At 39.3% G+C, this 21,337-nt stretch overlaps 2 protein-coding genes across 2 annotated transcripts; both read left to right on the forward strand.

Annotated features, from left to right (window-relative positions):
* Nucleotides 1-7,961: 7,961 nt before the first annotated feature.
* LOC4338173 (uncharacterized) lies at nucleotides 7,962-13,570 on the forward strand. Its single transcript, XM_066310324.1, has 4 exons — nucleotides 7,962-8,564; nucleotides 9,045-10,554; nucleotides 10,756-12,311; nucleotides 12,400-13,570. Exon 3 carries the CDS (start codon nucleotides 10,765-10,767, stop codon nucleotides 12,124-12,126), a length of 1,362 nt encoding a protein of 453 aa, XP_066166421.1. The 5' UTR covers nucleotides 7,962-8,564; nucleotides 9,045-10,554; nucleotides 10,756-10,764; the 3' UTR covers nucleotides 12,127-12,311; nucleotides 12,400-13,570.
* LOC136356607 (uncharacterized) lies at nucleotides 12,188-13,384 on the forward strand. The gene is made up of 3 exons (XM_066310854.1): nucleotides 12,188-12,311; nucleotides 12,400-13,077; nucleotides 13,197-13,384. The coding sequence occupies exons 1-3, from the start codon at nucleotides 12,188-12,190 to the stop codon at nucleotides 13,382-13,384; spliced, it is 990 nt and encodes a 329-aa protein (XP_066166951.1).
* Nucleotides 13,571-21,337: the final 7,767 nt, after the last annotated feature.

The raw sequence follows: 21,337 nt of genomic DNA on the forward strand, positions 1-21,337 counted from the left end.
AACCTGAACTAAGTACAACTCGATATTATTAATTATTAATTTTAAAATTTACTAAATCATGCCAACAATTAGCTTATTAATGCATGACAAAGCTACACAAGTAAGACTCTAGACTGAGTAGAACTCAACATTTATCAATTATAAATTCTAAAGTTATTAAATCATAAAAGACCGTGCTAATAGTAGTGGTCAATGACTAGTATATAATAGAGAGAAAATAAAAGAAGTATCTGTCCTCCAAGTTTGGATGAGGACATGCATGGGCCAAAACTGTGTTCATGAGTACTCCAGAAAGATAAATATGCTTTTGCCACTGCCACAGTACTAGATATATTTTGAGTTCTGGCATTAGAAAAGCATATTAATTAGCTGGCAGGCTAATATATTTTTTGGTCTTTCGTGTACAAATGTTTCACTTAACATTGATTATTGCTGAAATCTGTAGCGATACTAAGAATGATAATTGTTTCTCACGAGGGTGTATTTCCATGTTATTGTTTATCTGAGCTCACTTCGAACAAAACTACAAACCCAAGCCGCTTTGGTGAAATTCATTGTGGCCCGTTGACAGGATCATGCTGTCTTGGATTGTTACCCCATCCACATCAATTGATCCTACGCAATGGGAAGGAAAATCAAAGATCTTGATTTTCCCATCCTACAGATATATGAACTCCCAATATCTCTCATTCCCACATAGCAATCTTTTAGCACACAACAGATGTACATTTCCAGGTTTCACTTTGGCACTATACAGTGCAAAAGCTTGCATTGCTAGCATTGGCTCCCACCTCAGTCTGTGAGTTCTTCTCCGGCGAACTATTTCCAAGGAAGATGATGCTTTTCTAGTTGTCCGACGACGAACATCTTCAAGGCGACTGAAGTATTCTAGTTTTGCTGAGAGGGCTTTAACCTCCTGTGTGGAGGCCCTTTTGGGTATGCTCCTTGGTTTCTTATGCAGATCGCTGAGTTTTCTTTGCTCTTGTCGCTGGTAGTATAGATCAGCTTGTCATCTTTGAAAACACTGCCTTTACGTTGATTACCTTCTTCAACTTAGGTGGAAATCTTATGTGGTGTGGCTGATTTCATATACTATTGGTCAAAACCTAAACCTCCTGAGCGAGGCCCCTCTTGGGATCGTGCTGAGACTCCATCTACTGCAGCTCACCTTGGTTCAATCTCCATCAAAGTAAAAGTTCATGTTTTCTTCATCAGTGCTGAAGGCAGTTGCAAGAGAAGGACCCGATTGCTTTTTCTCTTTCTTTTTAGGTCCTTTTCTACAAATGTTGATCCAAACTGTAATTTGCCCAGCTTTGAGGGGCTGTTCTGCAAAACTGGATGTACTACCCAGTGTACTCTGTGCTCATAAGCACTTCTCTTTATAATAATATATATGTTGGTATTTGCTTTCAAAAAAAAAAGTACGAACTACTCCCTCCATCTAATATTTCCAAATCTGAAAATTATTTTTGATAGATATATTTCAATCCAACAACCTATCATCTTAATCACTTTCTCGGATTTAATGCATGACTCTCCATTTTTCCACACATGATTTGCTACATAGACATTGAGAAATGTAAATATCAATGAATTGCTTGTTTACGAGGAATGACTAGTAGCATATTTAAAGGGATGATAAGTAGAATTACTTATCCTTGGTCTGTGTGCCAAGATGAAATTTGACTATCAAAAGTAGATGGAGGGAGTATTTATTTAAAGTATTTTCCAATTAAGTGATTTATGATAAATTGAAAGTTATACAAAGTTTGTATTTGAAAGTTATCTTTGGATAATTTTTGAAATTTATATAAATTTATAGTCATTTTCATAATACTTTCAATTCAAAATTTTGAAATTTTCAACCCAAATTTTTAAAACTTTGAACTCACAATTTAAATTGTGTAACTTTTCAGCTCAACCCTATGGTATACCAAAAGTTAATGGTTTCAGCTCAACCATATGGTTTCAACCTAAAAGTTTCAAAATTTGAGTGTGTTTGTAAACTTAAATTTTTTGCTCAACCGTACGGTAAGTTGGTATAGACACCACTTTCTACCTGCTACCCAGCCACTCTGGCATGTAGCCATCATTTCTTTATTTGAAGAAATCAAATCCCCTTGAATGCATGGAAAAATGGTATTATATTAGCGTCTATCGCTGCTGCATTTTATGGATAGAAATTTGATTTCCGTGTGCTTTTTAACATTCGATGAACCAAGTAGGGTTACTGTGTTCTACTAGCTTACACAGCAAAATAGCTTAGGCTTGTGTTTAGTTGGATTCAAAATTTAGATTTTGGTTAAAATTACAAATGATGTGAATGAAAAGTTGTGTGTAAGACAGGTTGATATGATGGAAAAGTACTGAAGTTTGGATTCAAACTTTGATCTAAACACAGCCTATTGAGTTACAATCTCTGATCTCTTGTCTTGTCTCCGTTCTGAACCATGTGTCCTTATCCTATTTTATTCCTTAAGTGAAAGAGAAAAAAAATACTTGTCTAATCATTATTTTAATTAAAAGTTGTTAATTTATATATACGTGTAATCATTGCCATGGTTTCACCTACTGATTTGATAGCGGTTACCGCTACCCATTCGTGTAATGATTACCATGAAAACCGTGACCTTAACTGAGAAAAGCCAAGAAAAACCGTGATGTTTCAACAAATGAGATGGTTACCATGCATTGTACCACATGGTAATCATGAGGTAACCATGTCGATGACTTATTGAGGGTTATATATTCTTTCATGTTGTTAACTTTCCCAATGTCCATGAAAGAAATGGATGCAATAAAAAGTCAAAGCATCATTGCAGAACCTGCTCAATCTGCTTATTGGGAAACAGGGCTAGTAACCTGGAAGGAGCCTCGGGACTAATCATCCCCAATTCCGGAGCAGCCGAGCAGAAGATTCATGCGAATCATGCATGCTAGCTTGAACTATTCTTTTGGATCCTTGGCCGGATATGTTCTCTGATACCTTCCATGTCTATTAATTTCTTTCACATATCATAGGCTATACATGCCACCCTTAACAATCCAAACGAGACAAAGGAAAGCAGAGGTAAAAGAAATGAAGGTATGCCATTCCTCGTCACTTTCCCCCTCAGCCATTCCCATTATAAGAATCACCAGATAACATGGAATTCAGGCAGTGTTTGTTACTCTCTATGTCAATAATAAATACGTGGCGAACAACATTTATTACCATATGATCTATAATAAACACGTGGCGAACAACATTTACTGCACTAAAACTACTAGGTCCTTTAGGTCCTTATGTTTAGCCCTTAGCATTAGGGGTAGCGATCAGATTCCCCCCCTCCCCCTCCCTCCCTCCACCTGGTTTCCTTTTTTGGCACCGTATTACTTTCCTATTTTAGCAAATTTATACGCCTAAAGTTTGTACATCTCAAGTTTACACATCTAAAGTTTAGAGACCAAAAGTTTATATATCCAATTCAAATTTGAATTTGATATTTTTTATATATAGTATTTCTATGCATCTAAAGTTTATAGACCTAAAGTTTATAGACCTAAAGTTTATAAGTAAAAGTTTATATACCCGTTTCAAATTTGAATTTGAATTCAAATATTTTATATATATAGTATTTCTATACATCTAAAGTTTATACATCTAAAGTTTATAGACCTAAAGTTTATAAGTCAAAAGTTTACATACCCGATTCAAATTTGAATTTGAATTCAAATATTTTCTATATATAGTATTTCTATACATCTAAAGTTTATACACCTAAAGTTTAAAGACCCAAAGTTTATAAGTCAAAAGTTTACATACCCGATTCAAATTTAAATTTTAATTCAATTTTTTTATATATATTATTTCTATACATATTTTTTTCTAACTTTTGTTTTTTTAAAAAAAGTTTGTGGTGTACTGTAGTAGAAAGAGAAGAAGGGGAGGTGGAAGGGGGAGAAGAGAGAGGAGTATAGGGATCGATCTGATCGCGGTCCGATCCCGCAAGCGATCGATCGCTAAATATCCTTTCCGCTTAACATTTACTTCCACTACGAGGAATACTAAAACTAAAACCTTTATAATATTATTTTCAGCGCTCTATTTATAATTATTCTTTTATAAATACTTTTTAAATAAAAATTACGCTGCCAGGCAGAGCCCTAGCAGTAATTAAATTAAAAAACATTTACTTCCATAGCAGCGGATCATCATGGTTGGGGCTCCAGCCCCAGCTCCGGCCAGCCATAGCCCCATAGTTAGGTGCTATCAGGTATCTGCATCCAGCAGTGAGCCATCGTGGCAAGAAATGAAGTAGCTGGCTTTGGAAGCAGTACCACTACCGCCTAGTGCTTTCGGTCATATATATATCCAACTAATTCTTTTATTGTAAGTGCAACCAAATAAAGAAAAGGAAAAAACATTGCACCCTGTTTCAAATATATATTTACCAGCAACTACAGTATCATACTTGTTATATTTTTATTCTTTATTTTGAGTTATTTCTGGTACAAGTCATAAATTTGATTGACAAGAGATTGGCGTGTATAGTTTACTAGCTCTAGGCCCTGTTCTTTCAGATTTAGAGTTCTTGAGGTACTTTCTTTGTCAAACCGTTAAACATTGTGATTTTCAAAAAACTTATTATAGAGAAGTTTCTTCAAAATTCAATTAAATCAAAATTTAAAGTTTATAAGAGTGAACACTTAACTAATCATACGTTAATTAAGAGGCTTGCCTGAATTGTCATAAGCTAGATGACTGCTCGTCCGAAACTCTCATTCGAACAGGGCACCCTCTCTATTTTCATTCTAGATTCACCACTGTACTTCCACCGTACAACTTAAGCTACCATTCCATCTTAAATGGTTGGGAGGTCTCAAAAAATATGTTGTGTGTGGGGTTATATTTGATCTTGGTATAATTTGTTTTCCTTGCTTTACATAATTAGTACTTCAAGATGCAGAGTGTGACGTGCTCAATGAAAAATATAATAACTCCAATAGTAGCTCAACTGGTCAGCTTTCCGGTAATAATAATTCACCATCCCAAGCATTAGATAAACACATAGAATTCTTGCTTTTTTTTTAACATTTGAGTGATACCCATAGATAATGCATGCTACCTTCTTCTTGAACAGGAACTCATAGCATATATATTACATTTGTCCCAAATTAAATTTGCTTTTGTACGTGAATGTGGGTATACATATGTCCAGTTCGCAAACAAAAGCGAGTTTATTCTTCGGACGAAGGTAGTCACTACTAGAATTCAATGGCATCCCTAGAGCCAAAAACCCAAGGGAATGGTGCAAAAACTCTAGGGAAGAGGTTTCCCTAGAGTGAACCCTAGGGAATGCCCTCTAGGGAAACGGTCTACGGGAAACAAAGAGCTCCCTAGGGTTTTTGCAAGAGAAACCTAGGGAAAGGAATGCTCCCTAGGGTTGTTTGACCTAGGGAAAAATGCCCAGCTGGTGGGTGTCAAGTGACGTGTAAAGTTATTGTCCCTAGAGTTGTTAGATTCCTTTTGAAACCCCAGGGAACAAAAACATGCATTCCCTAGGAATTACTTATTACGTTGAGCATTTTTTAATATAATTATTACAATTTATGATGTTAATCAATTCATTAGGATTTATGTAAAATAAATTGCACTAAAGGTAAGTAATATTGCACAAAGACCACCACCACACATAATATGATTAAACATAGGAACAAAATATTGTTTAAATCCACCAGCACCATATATAGCATTCAAAGGATGCATTATAATCATCTTGCCCTCAAAATGGCATAATTCCACTTCATTACACATGTTTCGGTAAGAATCAGCTTTACCCAAAAGTTAGGCGCTATAACTACCAAGTTTTCCCAAAAGTTAGCCCTATGACCACAGCCAGTTGAAATTAAAATGGATCAAGTTCATCTAAAGCTGGGAGAAAGGTGGTGGCACCATTAGCAGATGAATTGGTCAAGTAGCCACCAAACATTCCTTCAGCTATAACATTTACCCTGTCATCTCCAGTTTCCTCTCTAACACCTGATACTTAGGAGTCATCCTATAAAAAAACAATTGTTACAATTTTATTAAACAAATTTAGTGAACAACCAATTTGTTTGATAAGGCTTGTATATATAGGGCAAACAACAAAACTAATAATATGCAAGGTACTGATAGATACTCATGTGGCAGAGCATGACTAGAACATGAAAAATCACTAGCATTTGCTTGAGTTGCAATGTGTAATTCAGAACGGTTAGGTAGTTTCAGTAGCACAATATGCAGCTATATATCAGCATCACTTACAAGAACAATAACTGGACTTGTTGGAGGTTCAGGAGGTGGAGATAAGGGAGGAGGAATGTCAGCAGAAGAATATCCTTGGTCCCTAGCTAAAATCATGTCATGTCAATAACCATTCCATGGGACAGCCATTGCAGCTGTTGGACCTCATGTCCTCTTCTTGCTATGGTTGGATCTATTGTTCCTATTACAACAATGCATATAATATACAGATCACAGTATGTTTCATTTCAGGAGGCCTTGTAGGTGAATTCAGCCATTTTAGGGCCTATAACTTCCTTGTTTTCGTTAACACATTTTTTAAAATATTAAATGGTACATTTAATTTAAAAGAAACTTTTTATATAAAAGTTTTAAAAAAATCACAAAAATGAATTTTCCAAATTTATAATAATTAATACTTAATTAACCATGTGTTAATGACTCATCTCGTTTCCGTGCCGAAAAACTAACCTCTAACTTTGAAGAATCAAACGTAGCTATTCAGGATTTATTTATTTCAAACATTTTCTCCTTCCATTGCGACATGATAGCCCACAATGCTTCGTTGCTACTAGGGGCGGGCCCACAATGATTCATGGGTATTCAAATGAATACCCAAGATTTTTGAACAAAAAATACATATATGAAGTATATATTCCATATGTATATATAAAAAAAGAAAAAAAGGCCTACCCATTCAAAAGAAGCCCAAACTAAAAATGATTCCTATCCCTCCCACTTTTTTCCTCCCCACCACCCTTAGGCCCATTGGCCCAATAGCCAAAAAAAAAAAAGCCCAAACACTATTCTAACCCTATCTCCTCAGTTCCCATTCCCAAATCTCCTGAGTCCGATCCCGCACTCCAGCCGAGTCACCGCCTTGCGCCCTCGCCGGTCACCTGCGCGCTGCCGTTGCCCCAGCCCGCAGCCCGCTGCGCCGCCGCCGCCACCAGCCGCCGGCCGCCGACCGCCGGCCGCCCGCATCTTAGCGCGTCGGCGTCCCGCTCCCGCAACCCGCGTCCGGCCGGCAGCAGCCAGCAGGGCGGCAGGGCGCACGCCGTGGCCGCGCACCAGCGCCCGGCAGACGGCAGTCCGGCAACCGGCGGAGGCTGCCTCCAACCTCCAGGCGTTGCCACTGACCACCTCCACCGCTCCACGGCTCCACAGCTCCACTGTCACATCCTGATTTTCGTTTCAGGATTTATAAATTATTTAATAAATTATTAATAGAATTTATAATTATTAATAGAATTTATATTAAATGTTCATTAATTTACAAGTGAAGTTAAATGTGGGAAATAAAATTTCCTAAATATAAAGCATGGATGGATTTAATTTTTTATTAAATTCTCCATGATTAATTATACTCTCTGAAATTTTCTCGGAATTTTCGGAGCTCAATTCCTAATGTTAATAATACAAAGAACAGTTTAGCTTTTTTTTTTAAAAAAAATAAATTAATCATTAAATGATCTGGATATTATTATATTAAATACTTTGAGTGTCCAAGTATGTTCAAGATTTTTCTTGGAATTATTTGAGCATTGGAAGTATTTTTAACAATTGAAAGATCATCTCATTGGTTAATTTATTTGGAAAAGTAATAAAAATCCTCCTCCTCAGCTTGGGCCGAATCCAGCCCATTCCCTCCTTTCCCTCTCCCTTCCTGTCAGCCCGGCCGAAAGTCTGTTTTGCCTCCCTGTCGCTACAGTACTCCATCTTCCTCCTCCAGCCGTCTGTCTCCCGTGCCGTGCACAGTGCCGCCGATTCCCTTCCAAAATCCGACCTCCCCGTTGCTCCTATTTCCAAATTGGTTGCGGGAATGGAATCCTCTCAATCTCCTCTTCCTTTTCCCCAAGAAATCCCCAAAATTTTCTATGGAAATTCTTTCCAATTTCGCGGATCAAATCCTTCCTTTTCCGGCGAGAACCCTAAACTTTCCCGAGTTTTTCCCGTCGATTTGGGCCCGGACCCGAGCTCCCATGGCTTTATAAAGGACCCCCTAGTCCTCCTCTTTCGTTTGCCCCATCTCCCGAGCTTTCCCGTGCCTCGTAGCTGCCGCGCCGCCGCCGTTTAGCTCGCCGTCGCCGCTGGCTGACTCCATCCGCGCCGCGCCGTCGCCTCCGTCGTCGCCGCCGGTCGCCGCCACCACTGTTAGGTGCGCGAGAGCGAGGAGAAGCCCGGCCGCTCCCTCCCCGCTATCGCCGGTCACCGAAGCTCCGCCGCCACCGCCGACCGAGCCGCCGCCGCCACCCCCTTCGTCGCCGGCCGTCGTCGTTCGTCGTTTGGTTCGAGGGTGAGTACCGTTGGGTTCGTCTCGTCGTCCTCTACGTGTGCATGCCTTCCAAATCCGCAGCCGGCCGCTCTAGCTCCCGCAAAGCTTGCTATCCGAGCCGGCCACCATTGATGAGGTCATCGCTGACGTCATCATCGTTTTTTTTCTTTTTCCTGTTTTTCTAATAGATTAAATATTCGGAAATTCATAACTAAGTTATTCATTGTAACTCAGTTTAATGTGGTTCAAGTTGCAAAAGTTGTGTAAAATAAAGATCTACATATTAAAATTATCCATAAATTGAATTAAATTTATTTAATTCTTTTTAAATGGGCTTTAATTAGATTTAATCTTGTAAAATTCATAATAAATTCATTTGAAGTCAGAATGAGGCCGTTCAAGTCTCATAATTCATCTAAAAATATGATCTACATGTTTGTTTACTTTTTATGTATTGTTTATTTGGTTTTTATTAGTCTTTTTCTTCGTTTTGCGTGTTAGCTTGTCGTTTCCGTCGTTGTGAAGGTTCGCGAGTGCGTCGGAAGTGTTCAAGAAGATTAATTGAAGACCGAATATTGCAAGGCAAGTCACACAGATCCTAAATACAATCCTTTGAGCATGTTGATCCTATATTTAAATTCTCTATTTATTTCAACTGTGCATTTATTTTCGAATGTCACTGGGTGGTGTGAATCTATTCCTTTGTTATGGCCTGTTTGCATTGATTACTTTAATCCTTGATACCTTGGGTTATTATAATTTGACTAGTTGAGCTTTATATATTGGTTCAGCTAGATATTAGATGTGATTGCTTAGCCATGCTTAGAAACATTAGCACACTATTGGGATAACTTATGATTCATTATTATTTAATGATGGTTTAATGATAGTTCACGATGGTTAATCGTGATTGGTTAATTAATTACTTGCCAACTAAAACTTGATAATGGTGGGTTGTGAGTACATGGTTTTGAGAGTCGTGCTCATGACAATTAAGGACCGGTTCGCGAGCTACTATTGTGAAACATTAACCGTGCCAACCACAAGCCAGCGTGGGCAACGGCTTTACCTTTTGTATAGCATGATTCATTGCGGAGCACCAGACTGAGAAGTGGCGGAGATAAGCCCACGGGGGTCGCTGGGGAGTCCATGCCTCTGGTTTTTGAGGGGGTGATTATGATCCAGGAATGGTGCACTGTGGTGAGTTGTGTTATGCAGAGGGTATTGTCACAGCCTCTATTCGGGTACTTTCCAGTATCGCGACGCATGGTAGACATGATGTTGAGGCTGTATCTTGTGGGTACAGTGGTACACCTCTGGCCATAGTAAAACTATTCGAATAGCCGTGCCCGCGGTTATGGGCGAGTTGAGCAATGTTTTTCGTGATTAGTCCCACACCTCTCACCATAACTATGGATGTTATACTGGGTAATAATTTGCTTAGCTCCTGGTTTGGAGTTAGATCTGTTCAGCCGGGTATGGTTGTTCAGAATGGTTGGGCCTGTGCAGCATGGGTGTGCTGTTCAGTGTTGATTAAAATTTCTGATTAATTACTCCACTGTTTTACTTCTCTTAAATGTTTTGCTAAATGCTGCTTTTGCAAATGAGCCTATATTATGCCATCCTTTGGTATCCTTGTGCACATGCATATTTGCTGTGTGGCTTGCTGAGTATGTCATATGCTCACCTTGCAATAATCAATCAACCTCAGTTGAAGAAAAAGGATCCAGAAGGAGAAGACGTTTGGCTTATACCCCAGTTGAGCTGCCTGTGGGAGTGGAGCCGGAGCTTCGCTAGATTTTATTTTCCGCTGCAGTTTTCTTCATGATGAGGACTAAGTGCCTCATAAGTAAGTATTTATCGTTTTAGTTAATTTGATGAATCTGTATATTAAATTGTCAGTTTGTGTACCTCGGCTGATTCCTGGACGAGGATTTTATGCACAAATAAGTTCGGAAATTACTAGTGAATTTCCGGGCGTGACATCCACCGAGGAGGCGAGACGACGAAGGTAACTCACTAACTCTCCCTTCATGGCTATTGGTTAATGCCTAATTGATTAGGAATACAGAAGAATAGAGATTAGGATTTAATTCATAGGTGAATCTAGCATGTAGGAAATTATTCATGCTTTCATGGTTGAACATTTTTGATTTAAAATTGGAATCCAGGAATGGTTCATGGTTGACTATAGTATATTGTTGTTTTGTAGGTTTGAAACATGAAGAGAAAAAATGGTCCCGCCGTTAATTTAAAGGCTTTTTTAGAAAAGGCTGCTGCAAAGAAGAGAACTCAAGAAGCAACTGGTCCAAGTCAGCCTTCTTGCATTGGTCCAAGTCAGCCTTCTTGTATTGAGAGTCAGATGCAAGTAGTGATATATCAAGGTCAACTCGAGAATGAGAGTGATAGTGGGGCAAGCAGTCCAACCACAGTACCGCCTGATGTAGAGAATTATGATATTGGAGGAGGGCCAAATGATGAGTCATCAAGTGATGAAGACAATGATGGTGGTGTATATGACATAGAGCATGATCCTGGATTGAGGACTCCTATCTCACAATATGATGTCAATGACCAAGATTCAGTTAGAAGGGAGTATATTGCATTGGGCCCTTGCCAACCAAAGATGAAGAAGGGGGATTTTCCGCAGCATGAGTGTGGAGGTATGCGCCGCTTCCTGCCAAAATGGTTTTTTGAGTTCAAGTGGCTTGAGTATAGTGTGCATAGAGATGCTGCATATTGCTTTGTTTGTTACTTGTTCAAAGATAGCACTAACAATCATGGTGGAGATGCTTTTGTTAATGGAGGTTTTAGAAACTGGAACATTAAAAGTAGATTTAGTAAACATGCTGGTGCTGTCAATAGTGCTCATTGTGAAGCTGAAGAGAAATACAATTTGTTCATGCAACCTAAGACATCAATTCGTGAGTCCTTTGCATCAAACTCTGTAGAGTTTAAGGTTCAATACTTAGCTCGCTTGACATGGTCACTTAAGTGCATAAGATATCTTCTGCGGCAGGGGTTGGCTTTTCGTGGTCATGATGAGTCAAAGGATTCTAACAACAAAGGAAATTTTAGGGAACTTGTGCAATGGCTAGCTGGGAACTTTGAAGAAGTTAATAAGGTGGTTCTAGGAAATGCTCCAACTGGTTGTCAAATGATAGACCACAAGATTCAGAAACAACTCATTGGTTCTTGTGCTCACGAAACAACTAAACTTGTCATAGAGGAACTTCATGATGAGTGTTTTGCAATTCTTGCTGATGAGTCTAGTGATGCCTACCAAAAAGAACAATTGGCTCTTTGCTTGCGGTTTGTCAATATGACGGGGCAACCAGTTGAACGGTTTCTTGGTCTTGTCCATGTTGAAGATACTACATCATTGACTCTTAAGGAGGCAATTAAGTCTTTGCTTATTAAGTACCAACTACCCTTATCCAAGGTACGTGGACAAGGATATGATGGTGCTAGTAACATGAAGGGTCATATTAATGGTTTGAATAAACTAATTATGGATGAATCCCCCTCAGCTTGTACATTGTTTTGCCCATCAACTTCAACTAACCCTTGTAGCTGTTGCTAAGGAGAATACTGATTGTGCATGGTTTTTTGGGCAACTTGCATATTTGTTGAATGTCCTTGGGATGTCTTGTAAAAAGATCCGCATGCTTCGTATAGCTCAAGCTGAGTATATGATTGAAGCATTGAAGTTGGGTGAAATTGAGAGTGGCCAAGGTCTGAATCAAGAGATGGGCTTAGCAAGGCCAGGTGAGAAACTTGTTACCTCCAATCCTCTATCATATCTCTACTACACCTCTAAATTGTACTCACTACTTTAATTAACATATGGTGGCAGGTGATACACGTTGGGGATCTCACTACAAGACAGTAATGCATGTCATGCTTCTATATCCTTCAATCAAGAAACTTCTATTCAAGGTTGGGAAAGAGTGTAATGAGGCAGAGGCTATAGGAGCTCAAACTATGCTACAAGTATTTCAGTCATTTGAGCTTGTTTTCTTGTTGCACATGATGAATGAAATATTTGGATACACAAGTGACTTCTGCAATGCTCTGCAAAGGAGGGAGCAAGATATTGTGAATGCAATGGATCTTCTTGAGTTCACAAAGGCAGAACTTGATGTTTTGAGAGAAGATTGTGGATGGAAAGAATTTCTTGGAAAGGTCACTTCTTTTTGTGTGAAGCACAAAGTTAAAGTTGTTGACATGGATGGGAAGTATAAGCCTATACAAAGATCAAGGAAATTCTTCAGAGATGCTATTAATTACCATCGATTCCATGCCGATATGTTTTTGGGTGTCATTGATAGGCAACTTCAAGAGCTCAATAACAGATTTGATGAGGTAAACACAGAATTACTTAGATGCATGGCATCATTTAGCCCAGCCAAATCCTTCTCTGCTTTTAATGTTGACAACTTAGTTAAGCTTGCCAAGTTCTATCCTAGTGATTTTGATGTTGAAGAAATGAACCAACTCCCCTTTCAACTGAACCGCTATATTAGTGATGTGGGTAAGGATGAGAATTTCACAAATTTGAGAAGTTTAACAGACCTATCTATGATGCTTGTCAAAAAAAAAACAAGGTTTCTCGCTATGACCTTGTTTACAGACTTCTCAAATTGGTGTTAGTTCTCCCTGTTGCAACTGCTGGTGTTGAGAGGGTTTTCTCTTCAATGAACTATATCAAAAACAAGTTAAGAAGCAAGATGGGACAAGAATATTTGAATGATTGCTTGGTTACATTCATTGAAAGGGATTTCTTCTTGCAAGTCAAGGATAAAGACATCATCAATCATTTTCAAAATATCAATAAATGAAAAGTTCTTCTCTAAATTGTAAGATTTCTTATCATTTTGCCATTTTGTATGCTCTAATATGCTTAACACATTCAATTTATGATCAATTTTATCCATCCATGTATGACTATTTGAAATCATGTTTATACCGTTATGTAATATACAACTATTAGACTTGGGTTGAAATTTTTTTTCTATCTCTTCTAATTTCGAATACCCAAGTTGAAAATCCTGGGCCCGCCCCTGTATATGGGACTCGGATCCTCTGCATTAGCAACTATAACAGCAGAGAAGCCTGTTTTGTGTATTAGCTCAAATCTAGATCGTTCATCCAAAAGAATGGGCCGTGATTTCTTCTTCTTGCTTCAATATATCTTCCATACTTCCACTTCTCTTGTGCTATATACATTAGCTCGACCTCCTACGCTCATGGTCATCTCGTTGTGACGGACCCCCTTGCCTTTGTTGGCTTAATAACTTACCCGTCTATTCCAAACATCTACTTGTGGAAAAATTTCTAAGCGGTAACATCTTTATTTTCTGTTAGCACGCTTCCCGAACCGTTAAACTGTATGTTCTATAAAAAATATTTCTATATAAAAGTTTATAATAAATTAAATAATTAAAAATAGGCATGTTTGAAGAAGCGATTGAGATTAGTATTTTAGTGACACGTAAAACGAGATAAGTCATTAATGCATAATCAATTAACTACTCCCCTGTTTCATAATAAGTCACTAATCAAACTTTTTAAGTTTGATAAAGTTTACAGAAAAAACAATAACATTTTTATACAAAACAAACATATTATTAAGATATATTAAATGCTAGTTGCTAAATTTTATTATAAACTTTTGATAAAGAGAAACATACTCATAGAGAACGGAAAAGTTGCAGGTAGAAATCACTCTCTAGAACTCAGTTATTATCGTGAGTACAGTGATGTGCAACCCCATGACATCATTTTTAAGACCACCACAATAGAGTATGAACAGATAAATTTGATAGAATGAAGCCATGAAGACAAGAAGTGTGAACAGACAATTGCTTTGATGGTTGAGAGCAGAAAGAGCGTTTTGCTAGAAGTACGCAACCGTCCTTGATTGGATGGATGGCTCGGATTTGAGCTAATGCACAAAAATGCTCCTCTGTAGTAGCAACAGCAATGCAGAGGATCCGAGTCCACATATACGTTGTTCGCCTTCCCCTTGCACAGGTTAAGTTGATGAGACTAGGGATGAAAACGATATGGAAACGGACGGAAACTACTTTTATCGTTTTTATTTTTATATTTTTTTGGGAATTGAAATCGGAATCGGAAACCCCGGATACGAAAACGGAATTGAATATTATCGAAACCAAAAAATGGAGCGAAAACGAACCGGCGCGGATAAGATAACGAAAATTTATCGGAATTAAAAAAACCCCCTCAAAGTAAGCTTCAAACTTCGATGGACAAAAACTTCAAACATACAGCAGGGGACAAGGCAACCTGAGATATGGATCCGTCGCTCCACTGCCCTGATCTGAAATCTTCGATGTCTCCCTCAGTCCCTCACTCTCTGCTCTCTAAGTCTCTAGGTTAGGGGGGGTATTATGTTGAATTGGGCTGGGCTAGAGAGGTATTATGGACTATTGTATTGTATGGGCCTGTAACTTCGGAAATTCCAAAAAAATTTTCCGGAAAGTTTCAGACCGATTCCGAGTTCCGACGGAAACTGCTCTTATCATATTCGATTCCTTTTCCAACAAAATATTTTTGAATTCGTTTCCGTTTATGAAAAAATTCCGACCGGCTCTAAATCCGTTTTCGAAAACAGAGTTGGAATCCGAAAATATTCCTTTCTGTTTTCATCCCTAGATGAGACGGCTAAATATGTATAGAATGGACAGTGTGCTTCATGGAAAAGTTTCTTTTAGGGGCTGGGAATATTTGGAAACAAAGAAATTGTTTCATTTTTTAAATAGGTTACATTTGTTTTCTTCCTAGAAGCAACTCCTAAAAGAGACTTCCTTCTTCTATTGTTTCGGCTGAATGTGCGAGATCAAAATGTAGTTAGAGATTGGATTCTTTTGCTGTAATTTTCTTTTTTTTTTACTTTCTTTCCTTTTATTAATAAAGTTTTTTTTAACAGTGGGAGTCTCCTCTGCTGTGTTACTTAAAAAAAAGGTTAAGTTGATGAGGTTAGCTTATTACTATTAGCAGGAAAAGACAAAAGGTTCGATCGTGCAGATGTGCCGGTATGAATTTCACCAAAGCAGAACCACACTTGAATTTGAATGTGAAGTGAGTGAGCCAGGATTAATGACAGGAAAATAACCCATTATGAAACTATTTTTGGTGTACTTATATCCCTACTATGAACGAAGAAAGAGGTCCAATGTTCCTTTCATAAGAGAAAACTATCGTTAGTGGCCGAACACTTCTTTACAACTTCATGTCCCCATATAAACTTGGGGTCATGTATCTTTTTTTTTTCTACTTTCTATACAGGAACAACTTTAGTCATATTATGATATATACAAGGGCTACGGGTAAACAATCGGAAGGTTGCAGGAACAATTTTAGTCGTATTATGATATATACGAGGGCTAATTTTATCATCCTTGAAAAAAAAAATACCGGGAAGTGCCACTCTTTCTAGTGTAAAATTTGGTGCCATCAGATACTAAGTACTCCGAGATAAAAAAATTAGTGTAAAATTTAGATACCTTGAGGTACTTTTCTAAAAAGTATAAAATTTCTCTGAATCCTGAACATGGTTGGTCAATTAAAATTATAGTCTTTTAGTCATCATCCAGCAGCTACAAAATTTAAATTTGTTTGGTGCTCCATGGTGCCCGGGCTCCATGATTCAAATTGAGCAGCTCCATCCTATATGCGTAGGGATGGGAACATAGAGAACTAACGCTGTCTTTAGATCCAAAGTTTAGATCTAAACTTCAGTCCTTTTCCATCACATCAACCTGTCATACATACACAACTTTTCAGTCATATCATCTCCAATTTAAACCAAAATCTAAACTTTGCGCTGAACTAAATACAGCCTAAAATTATGGAGGAGAGAAGCTGTTCGTAGATACAGTTTCTTCATCATATCACTAGCTACTTATTTTTGCCCATCTAAACCCCTTCTTTGTAACCTCCATTGACCTTTCCTTACCATTAATTTAGCCATGCAACTTAGCTAATGAGAAGTAAATATTTGATAGTTTGCGACATGAAATTGAGCCATGCAACTTAGCTAATGAGAAGTAAATATTTGATAGTTTGCGACATGAAATTGGAATGGTAGGCATCAGGATGGAAAGCTGAACATGGTCTGAAATTGATACCACTGGTGTGCAAACCGGATCTTCTATCTGTCAGGATTGTCCCAAACAACCTAACGACCTGGTTGTACCCAAAGCATCGACATCACCCTGTTCTACAAGGCCTTTCTACCCTAGGAGATCAGGCACAGATAAATGGGTTAGCCTTGAATTTGCTCCGAGGTACTTCCAACGAAAAATGGGAAATATGTAGGAGTGCATACAGAGTCCGGAGATACGACCCATTTCAATTATCAAAAAAAAAATATAGGAGTGCACGCATAGGATGGGACACCAAGAGGGCAACTGGGCAAGGAGAAGACCAATCTTTCACTGAAAGCAAGAACCTACTTGCCAGCTGATAGAAGTAGCAGATTTAGTTGTGGTTTTGTGATACATACACCCCAAAAATTTATGCTTCCCTTATTAAAAGAAAAGAATAAACTGAAGCTAATTTCATGGTACATGTGCCTCAAAATCTTAGGTCTTATGAAATTTATCTAAACAAAATAGATTCCAAGATAACCGTATAACACAAATTTTTCCTTTGGGCTTCACATAATTTCAGTGGAACATCGGTAACTATTGGTGGATAAGAACTACAAAAGTCTAATTAATTAACCCCTCAAGTAATGAAGAATTATGATCGTTTGACTTCAATCCATGAACTACCTACTAAAATATGAAAGTTGTTTCAAATATGAGGTTGTTTTGCCACAATGGTGGCCGTGCTGACGTGGTGGTGACCCAAGTATGGTAATCGATGAGCTGGTAACCCACTTTAAGAGCTTCTTGGAAAAGCAGAAATTTTATAGGATTTTCAAATGAAACTATTTGGTTTCTCTAAAATTCCCATGAAATTCCTTCAAATATAATAGGCTATGAGTTGGAACCATGGGTGGGTTATAAAAGCGTGTAGATGAAGACAATTAGAGTCCACACTAACACATGGCAAGTTGTTGCCTATGTAGGATTGAATCACAAGAACTAAGCCAACCAGAGGGGGGGTGAATGGTTGGTAAACCCAAAAACCGAAAACTTTTAGCGGAAATAAAAGTTACCCTCGAAATCGACGGAGATCGGTCTGACCGAGATTAATCTGCCGGTCTGACCGAGTGGATGCCGCCGGTCTGACCGGTGTTAAATCTCCGGTTTGACCGCCGAAGTCGCATGCCGCGCCTGTCGCCGCCGTCGGTCTGACCGCAGTGCTCCCGCCGGTCTGACCGCCGCAATGTCGCCGGTCTGACCGCCGGTGAGTTACTGGTTAGACCGCCGAAACCCGGTGAAACACAAATCGAAGAACTCTTAAAGTAGATGACTACTTTATTGATTCTCTCTGTGTTTACAAAGTGCACCAACAGCACTCCTTACAAAAATTTCGACTAAACTCGAAACCCTAACTCAAAACTCAACTCAATTGCTCTCTCAAGCGATACCGGGAAGCCTCACGCTCCCCCTCTATTTATACATGAGGTAGGCAGCCTAAAGCCACGAACCAAACTCATACTAAGAGTCCTAAACACCTTAGGAAACCCTCAAGTACAAGAAAGAAACTTTACATAACCAATCGTACCAAATTTGGACTCCTTCCAATTCAACTCCGCATCCCATACGCACACAATACCTCCATCGTATGCCATATGAAATCTCCATCAACCACGTGCATCAACTCTAGACTTAGTATCCCGCATGATCTCTGACCACCACGGACGTCGTCTTATCCCCAAGCCGACTCCCGGTCCATCACCGCAAATACTCTCCCGAGACATCGAGTCACCTACACATGGAACAAACAAATAAACCATATTCCGAGACCAAGCTATCTCCAACTTGACTCATTAGCAGCAAACAATAGTATTACATACGTATAGTATCCATCTAGAAGTCATAATCATGAAATAAACTCGGATATCCAAATAAACAACCCGAAACCGAAACCGACACAGTGTCGGCCGGTCAGATTGCGCATTACATGCCGATCTGACCGACTACTAGAGCCCGGTCTGACCGGTCACATAAAATGATAACCCTGTCATTCACCTGTAAATCTCCAATGCCCAATTGTTCATCACAGAATAATAATCAAAAACACTTTTGATTTTACAATCTCCCCCTTGATGAACACATTGGCAAATCAATAAAAATGTTTTGTTGTTTGATAAAAAGCACACTTCGTACAAATGTACACATCGTGCTCAAAAATCCAAAAGAAAACTTCTCCCCCTTTTTAAAAGAAAGAAATTCCCAATTGAACTAAAAACATGCTCTTCTCAACAACTCTCCAAAAATTCACCTTGTTTCTCCAAAAATCCAAAAATTTTCACATTACTTCTCCCCCTTTTGACAATGATTTCATCAAGCATAGTAATTATGTTCATTAATATTCAAGAGCTTAGCATACATATAGCATATCAAGTCATGTGTTGCAATAAAAAGAAGATGAACCCATCTATAACATAACATGCATGCATTAAAATATAACCATGAACCAAAGATTTTACAATTAAGCTTGAATCAACAATCAAAATTCATGATTTCATACGATTTATAATGCAACATCTTAACAAGCACATAGGCTGAAGAATAAACACTAAACAGATATACCTATTGCATTTATCACTCTTTCCCAAATAAACTTTAGCACAGAATAACCAAGAGAATTTTTTTAACCTTTTCTTTTCTTGAGCCTTTTTGCTCATATTTTTTTCTTTTATTTCGGGTACGTCCCTATCGTCAAGACTGTTTCCAGGGATTCGGCACCCATTATTTTGCTCACATCGAATACGTCCTTGTCATCAAGACTGCTGTTTACACCCAAATTTGGCACCTAGGATTAAAATAGAAATATTGCCAAAATTTGGAAGTCTACCGGTTTCCTCCGAGTGGGCCGGTCTGACCGCCGTGTGTTGGGCGGTCAGACCGCCGGTTGAAGGCCGGTCAGACCGGCGGTGTGTGGCCGGTCTGACCGGCAGGTCCGAGTCCGACTGTGTTTCGTCGGGTTTCGAGGTTTCATTACTCGGGAAGGCATGTTTCGGGTTTCCTTTGGTTTCTACCCCGAGTTGGACGTGGAGGAGGGCCTGTAGAGGGCAAGACCAACCTCTATATAAGGGACATGGCCAGTTCGTTGTAAAAGCCCAATCTACAATCAATCAATCGAATCGTTTTTTCATATTGCTTTTAGTTTTCTCTTAGTTTGTTCTTAGTTTGTCCATCTTTGTCGGTTTGCGGCGTAAACCGTCCGCCGCCGCTGCGAGAGTGCGACACCTCTTTGTAGGTTTGTCCCGAAAACCTTCCGTTTTGCCCACGAGACGGGTAGTTATCTAGAAATTGGCTCCGCTAGCTGGTTTAGTTTTCAAAACCCATCTAGGTTTAGCTCTTCGCTATATCGAGGTGGTTGGCGACTCTAGGATCACCGCAAGGCTTAAGGTGCTGCGATCGTGCTTGTCAACTTGTCAAAAAAGTTGCCAACACGATTTTTGGCGACTCCGCTGGGGAGGAGATCCGTTCATCGTCAACTCAACTTCGACTTCGCCATGACGAAGCCGCCATCCAAGACTGAGGTGGAGCCATCTAATGTGATGCCGGTCACATTGGATGACTTCGAAGGAGAAGATCGTAAAGCTATGGAGGAGTACATCAACGAGCTCACACGGGAGGCGTTGATGAGAGCAACTACTAGGACTCGTCAAGGCGTGATCATCAAGCCCGGGCCACGTCCCAAGCTCGCTCCCGACGTGGTAAGTAATGACGAGGTATCACAATCTATCCAACAACAAATTGCATCTATAATAGATTCATCTATGGCTAATTTTAAAGATTGATTAGATGTAATGTTTAAGGATAAAGTTGATGGATTTTTAAGGAATAGGCTCGGTTCTCTTATGGATGATTACACATTAAAGGATAAAGCCTATACCACTGCTAATCCACCTCCTATAGATCAAACGAGTAGTAAAACCGACGGAACGGCGTTCACGGCCGGTCCGACCGGGCCTGACGGCCGGTCAGACCGCGACACAGCCGTCGGTCCGACCAGCCAGACGGCCGGTCAGACCGGGTATTACCCCGGCGGTCAGACCGGCTCTCAGGCCGGTCCGACTGCACATCATGACGCCGGTCAGACCGGGTCCAGGGCCGGTCAGACCGGCACAATTGTTCCAATACAGGCTATAGATCCAATGACTAATGCTAGTTATTTGTATCACTTTAAAACATTTGATCCTCCTGTATCTACTGCTACAAGTAATCCCCAAGTTCCCCCACATATTCCTAATGCTTATAAGGAAGCTTCTAGGGGGTATCCTCCGGATACTAGACATGGCCAGTATAATCATATTGCGCCACAAACACAACCTATTAGGCCACCAAATCTACCACCAAATCAACAAGGGCCTAATAACATGGAGGATATGATTAGTGATGTTATTAGGAATAAATTCGGAATTGAAACTAGGAATCGTGCTAGAACTTACAAAAAGACATATCCTGATTATTATGATAATGTGCCGTTTCCTCAAAATTATAGAGTTCCCGAATTTGCCAAGTTTAGTGGTGAGGATGGTAAGACCACATGGGAGCATGTAGGTCAATTTTTGGCGCAATGTGGTGAGGCTAATAGTGATACTTTTAAATTGCGCTTGTTTTCTCTATCTTTATCCGGTA

Source organism: Oryza sativa, chromosome 5 (assembly GCF_034140825.1).
Source record: "Oryza sativa Japonica Group chromosome 5, ASM3414082v1".
NCBI classification, from domain to species: domain Eukaryota; kingdom Viridiplantae; phylum Streptophyta; class Magnoliopsida; order Poales; family Poaceae; genus Oryza; species Oryza sativa.

Coding starts and splice junctions, on each gene's coding strand:
- LOC4338173 (XM_066310324.1), top strand. CDS start 10,765: ATGAAGAGAAAAAATGGTCCCGCCGTTAATTTAAAGGCTTTTTTAGAA.
- LOC136356607 (XM_066310854.1), top strand. CDS start 12,188: ATGTCTTGTAAAAAGATCCGCATGCTTCGTATAGCTCAAGCTGAGTAT. Junction 12,312..12,399: donor GATGGGCTTAGCAAGGCCAG/GTGAGAAACTTG, acceptor ATATGGTGGCAG/GTGATACACGTTGGGGATCT. Junction 13,078..13,196: donor CCGCTATATTAGTGATGTGG/GTAAGGATGAGA, acceptor AATTGGTGTTAG/TTCTCCCTGTTGCAACTGCT.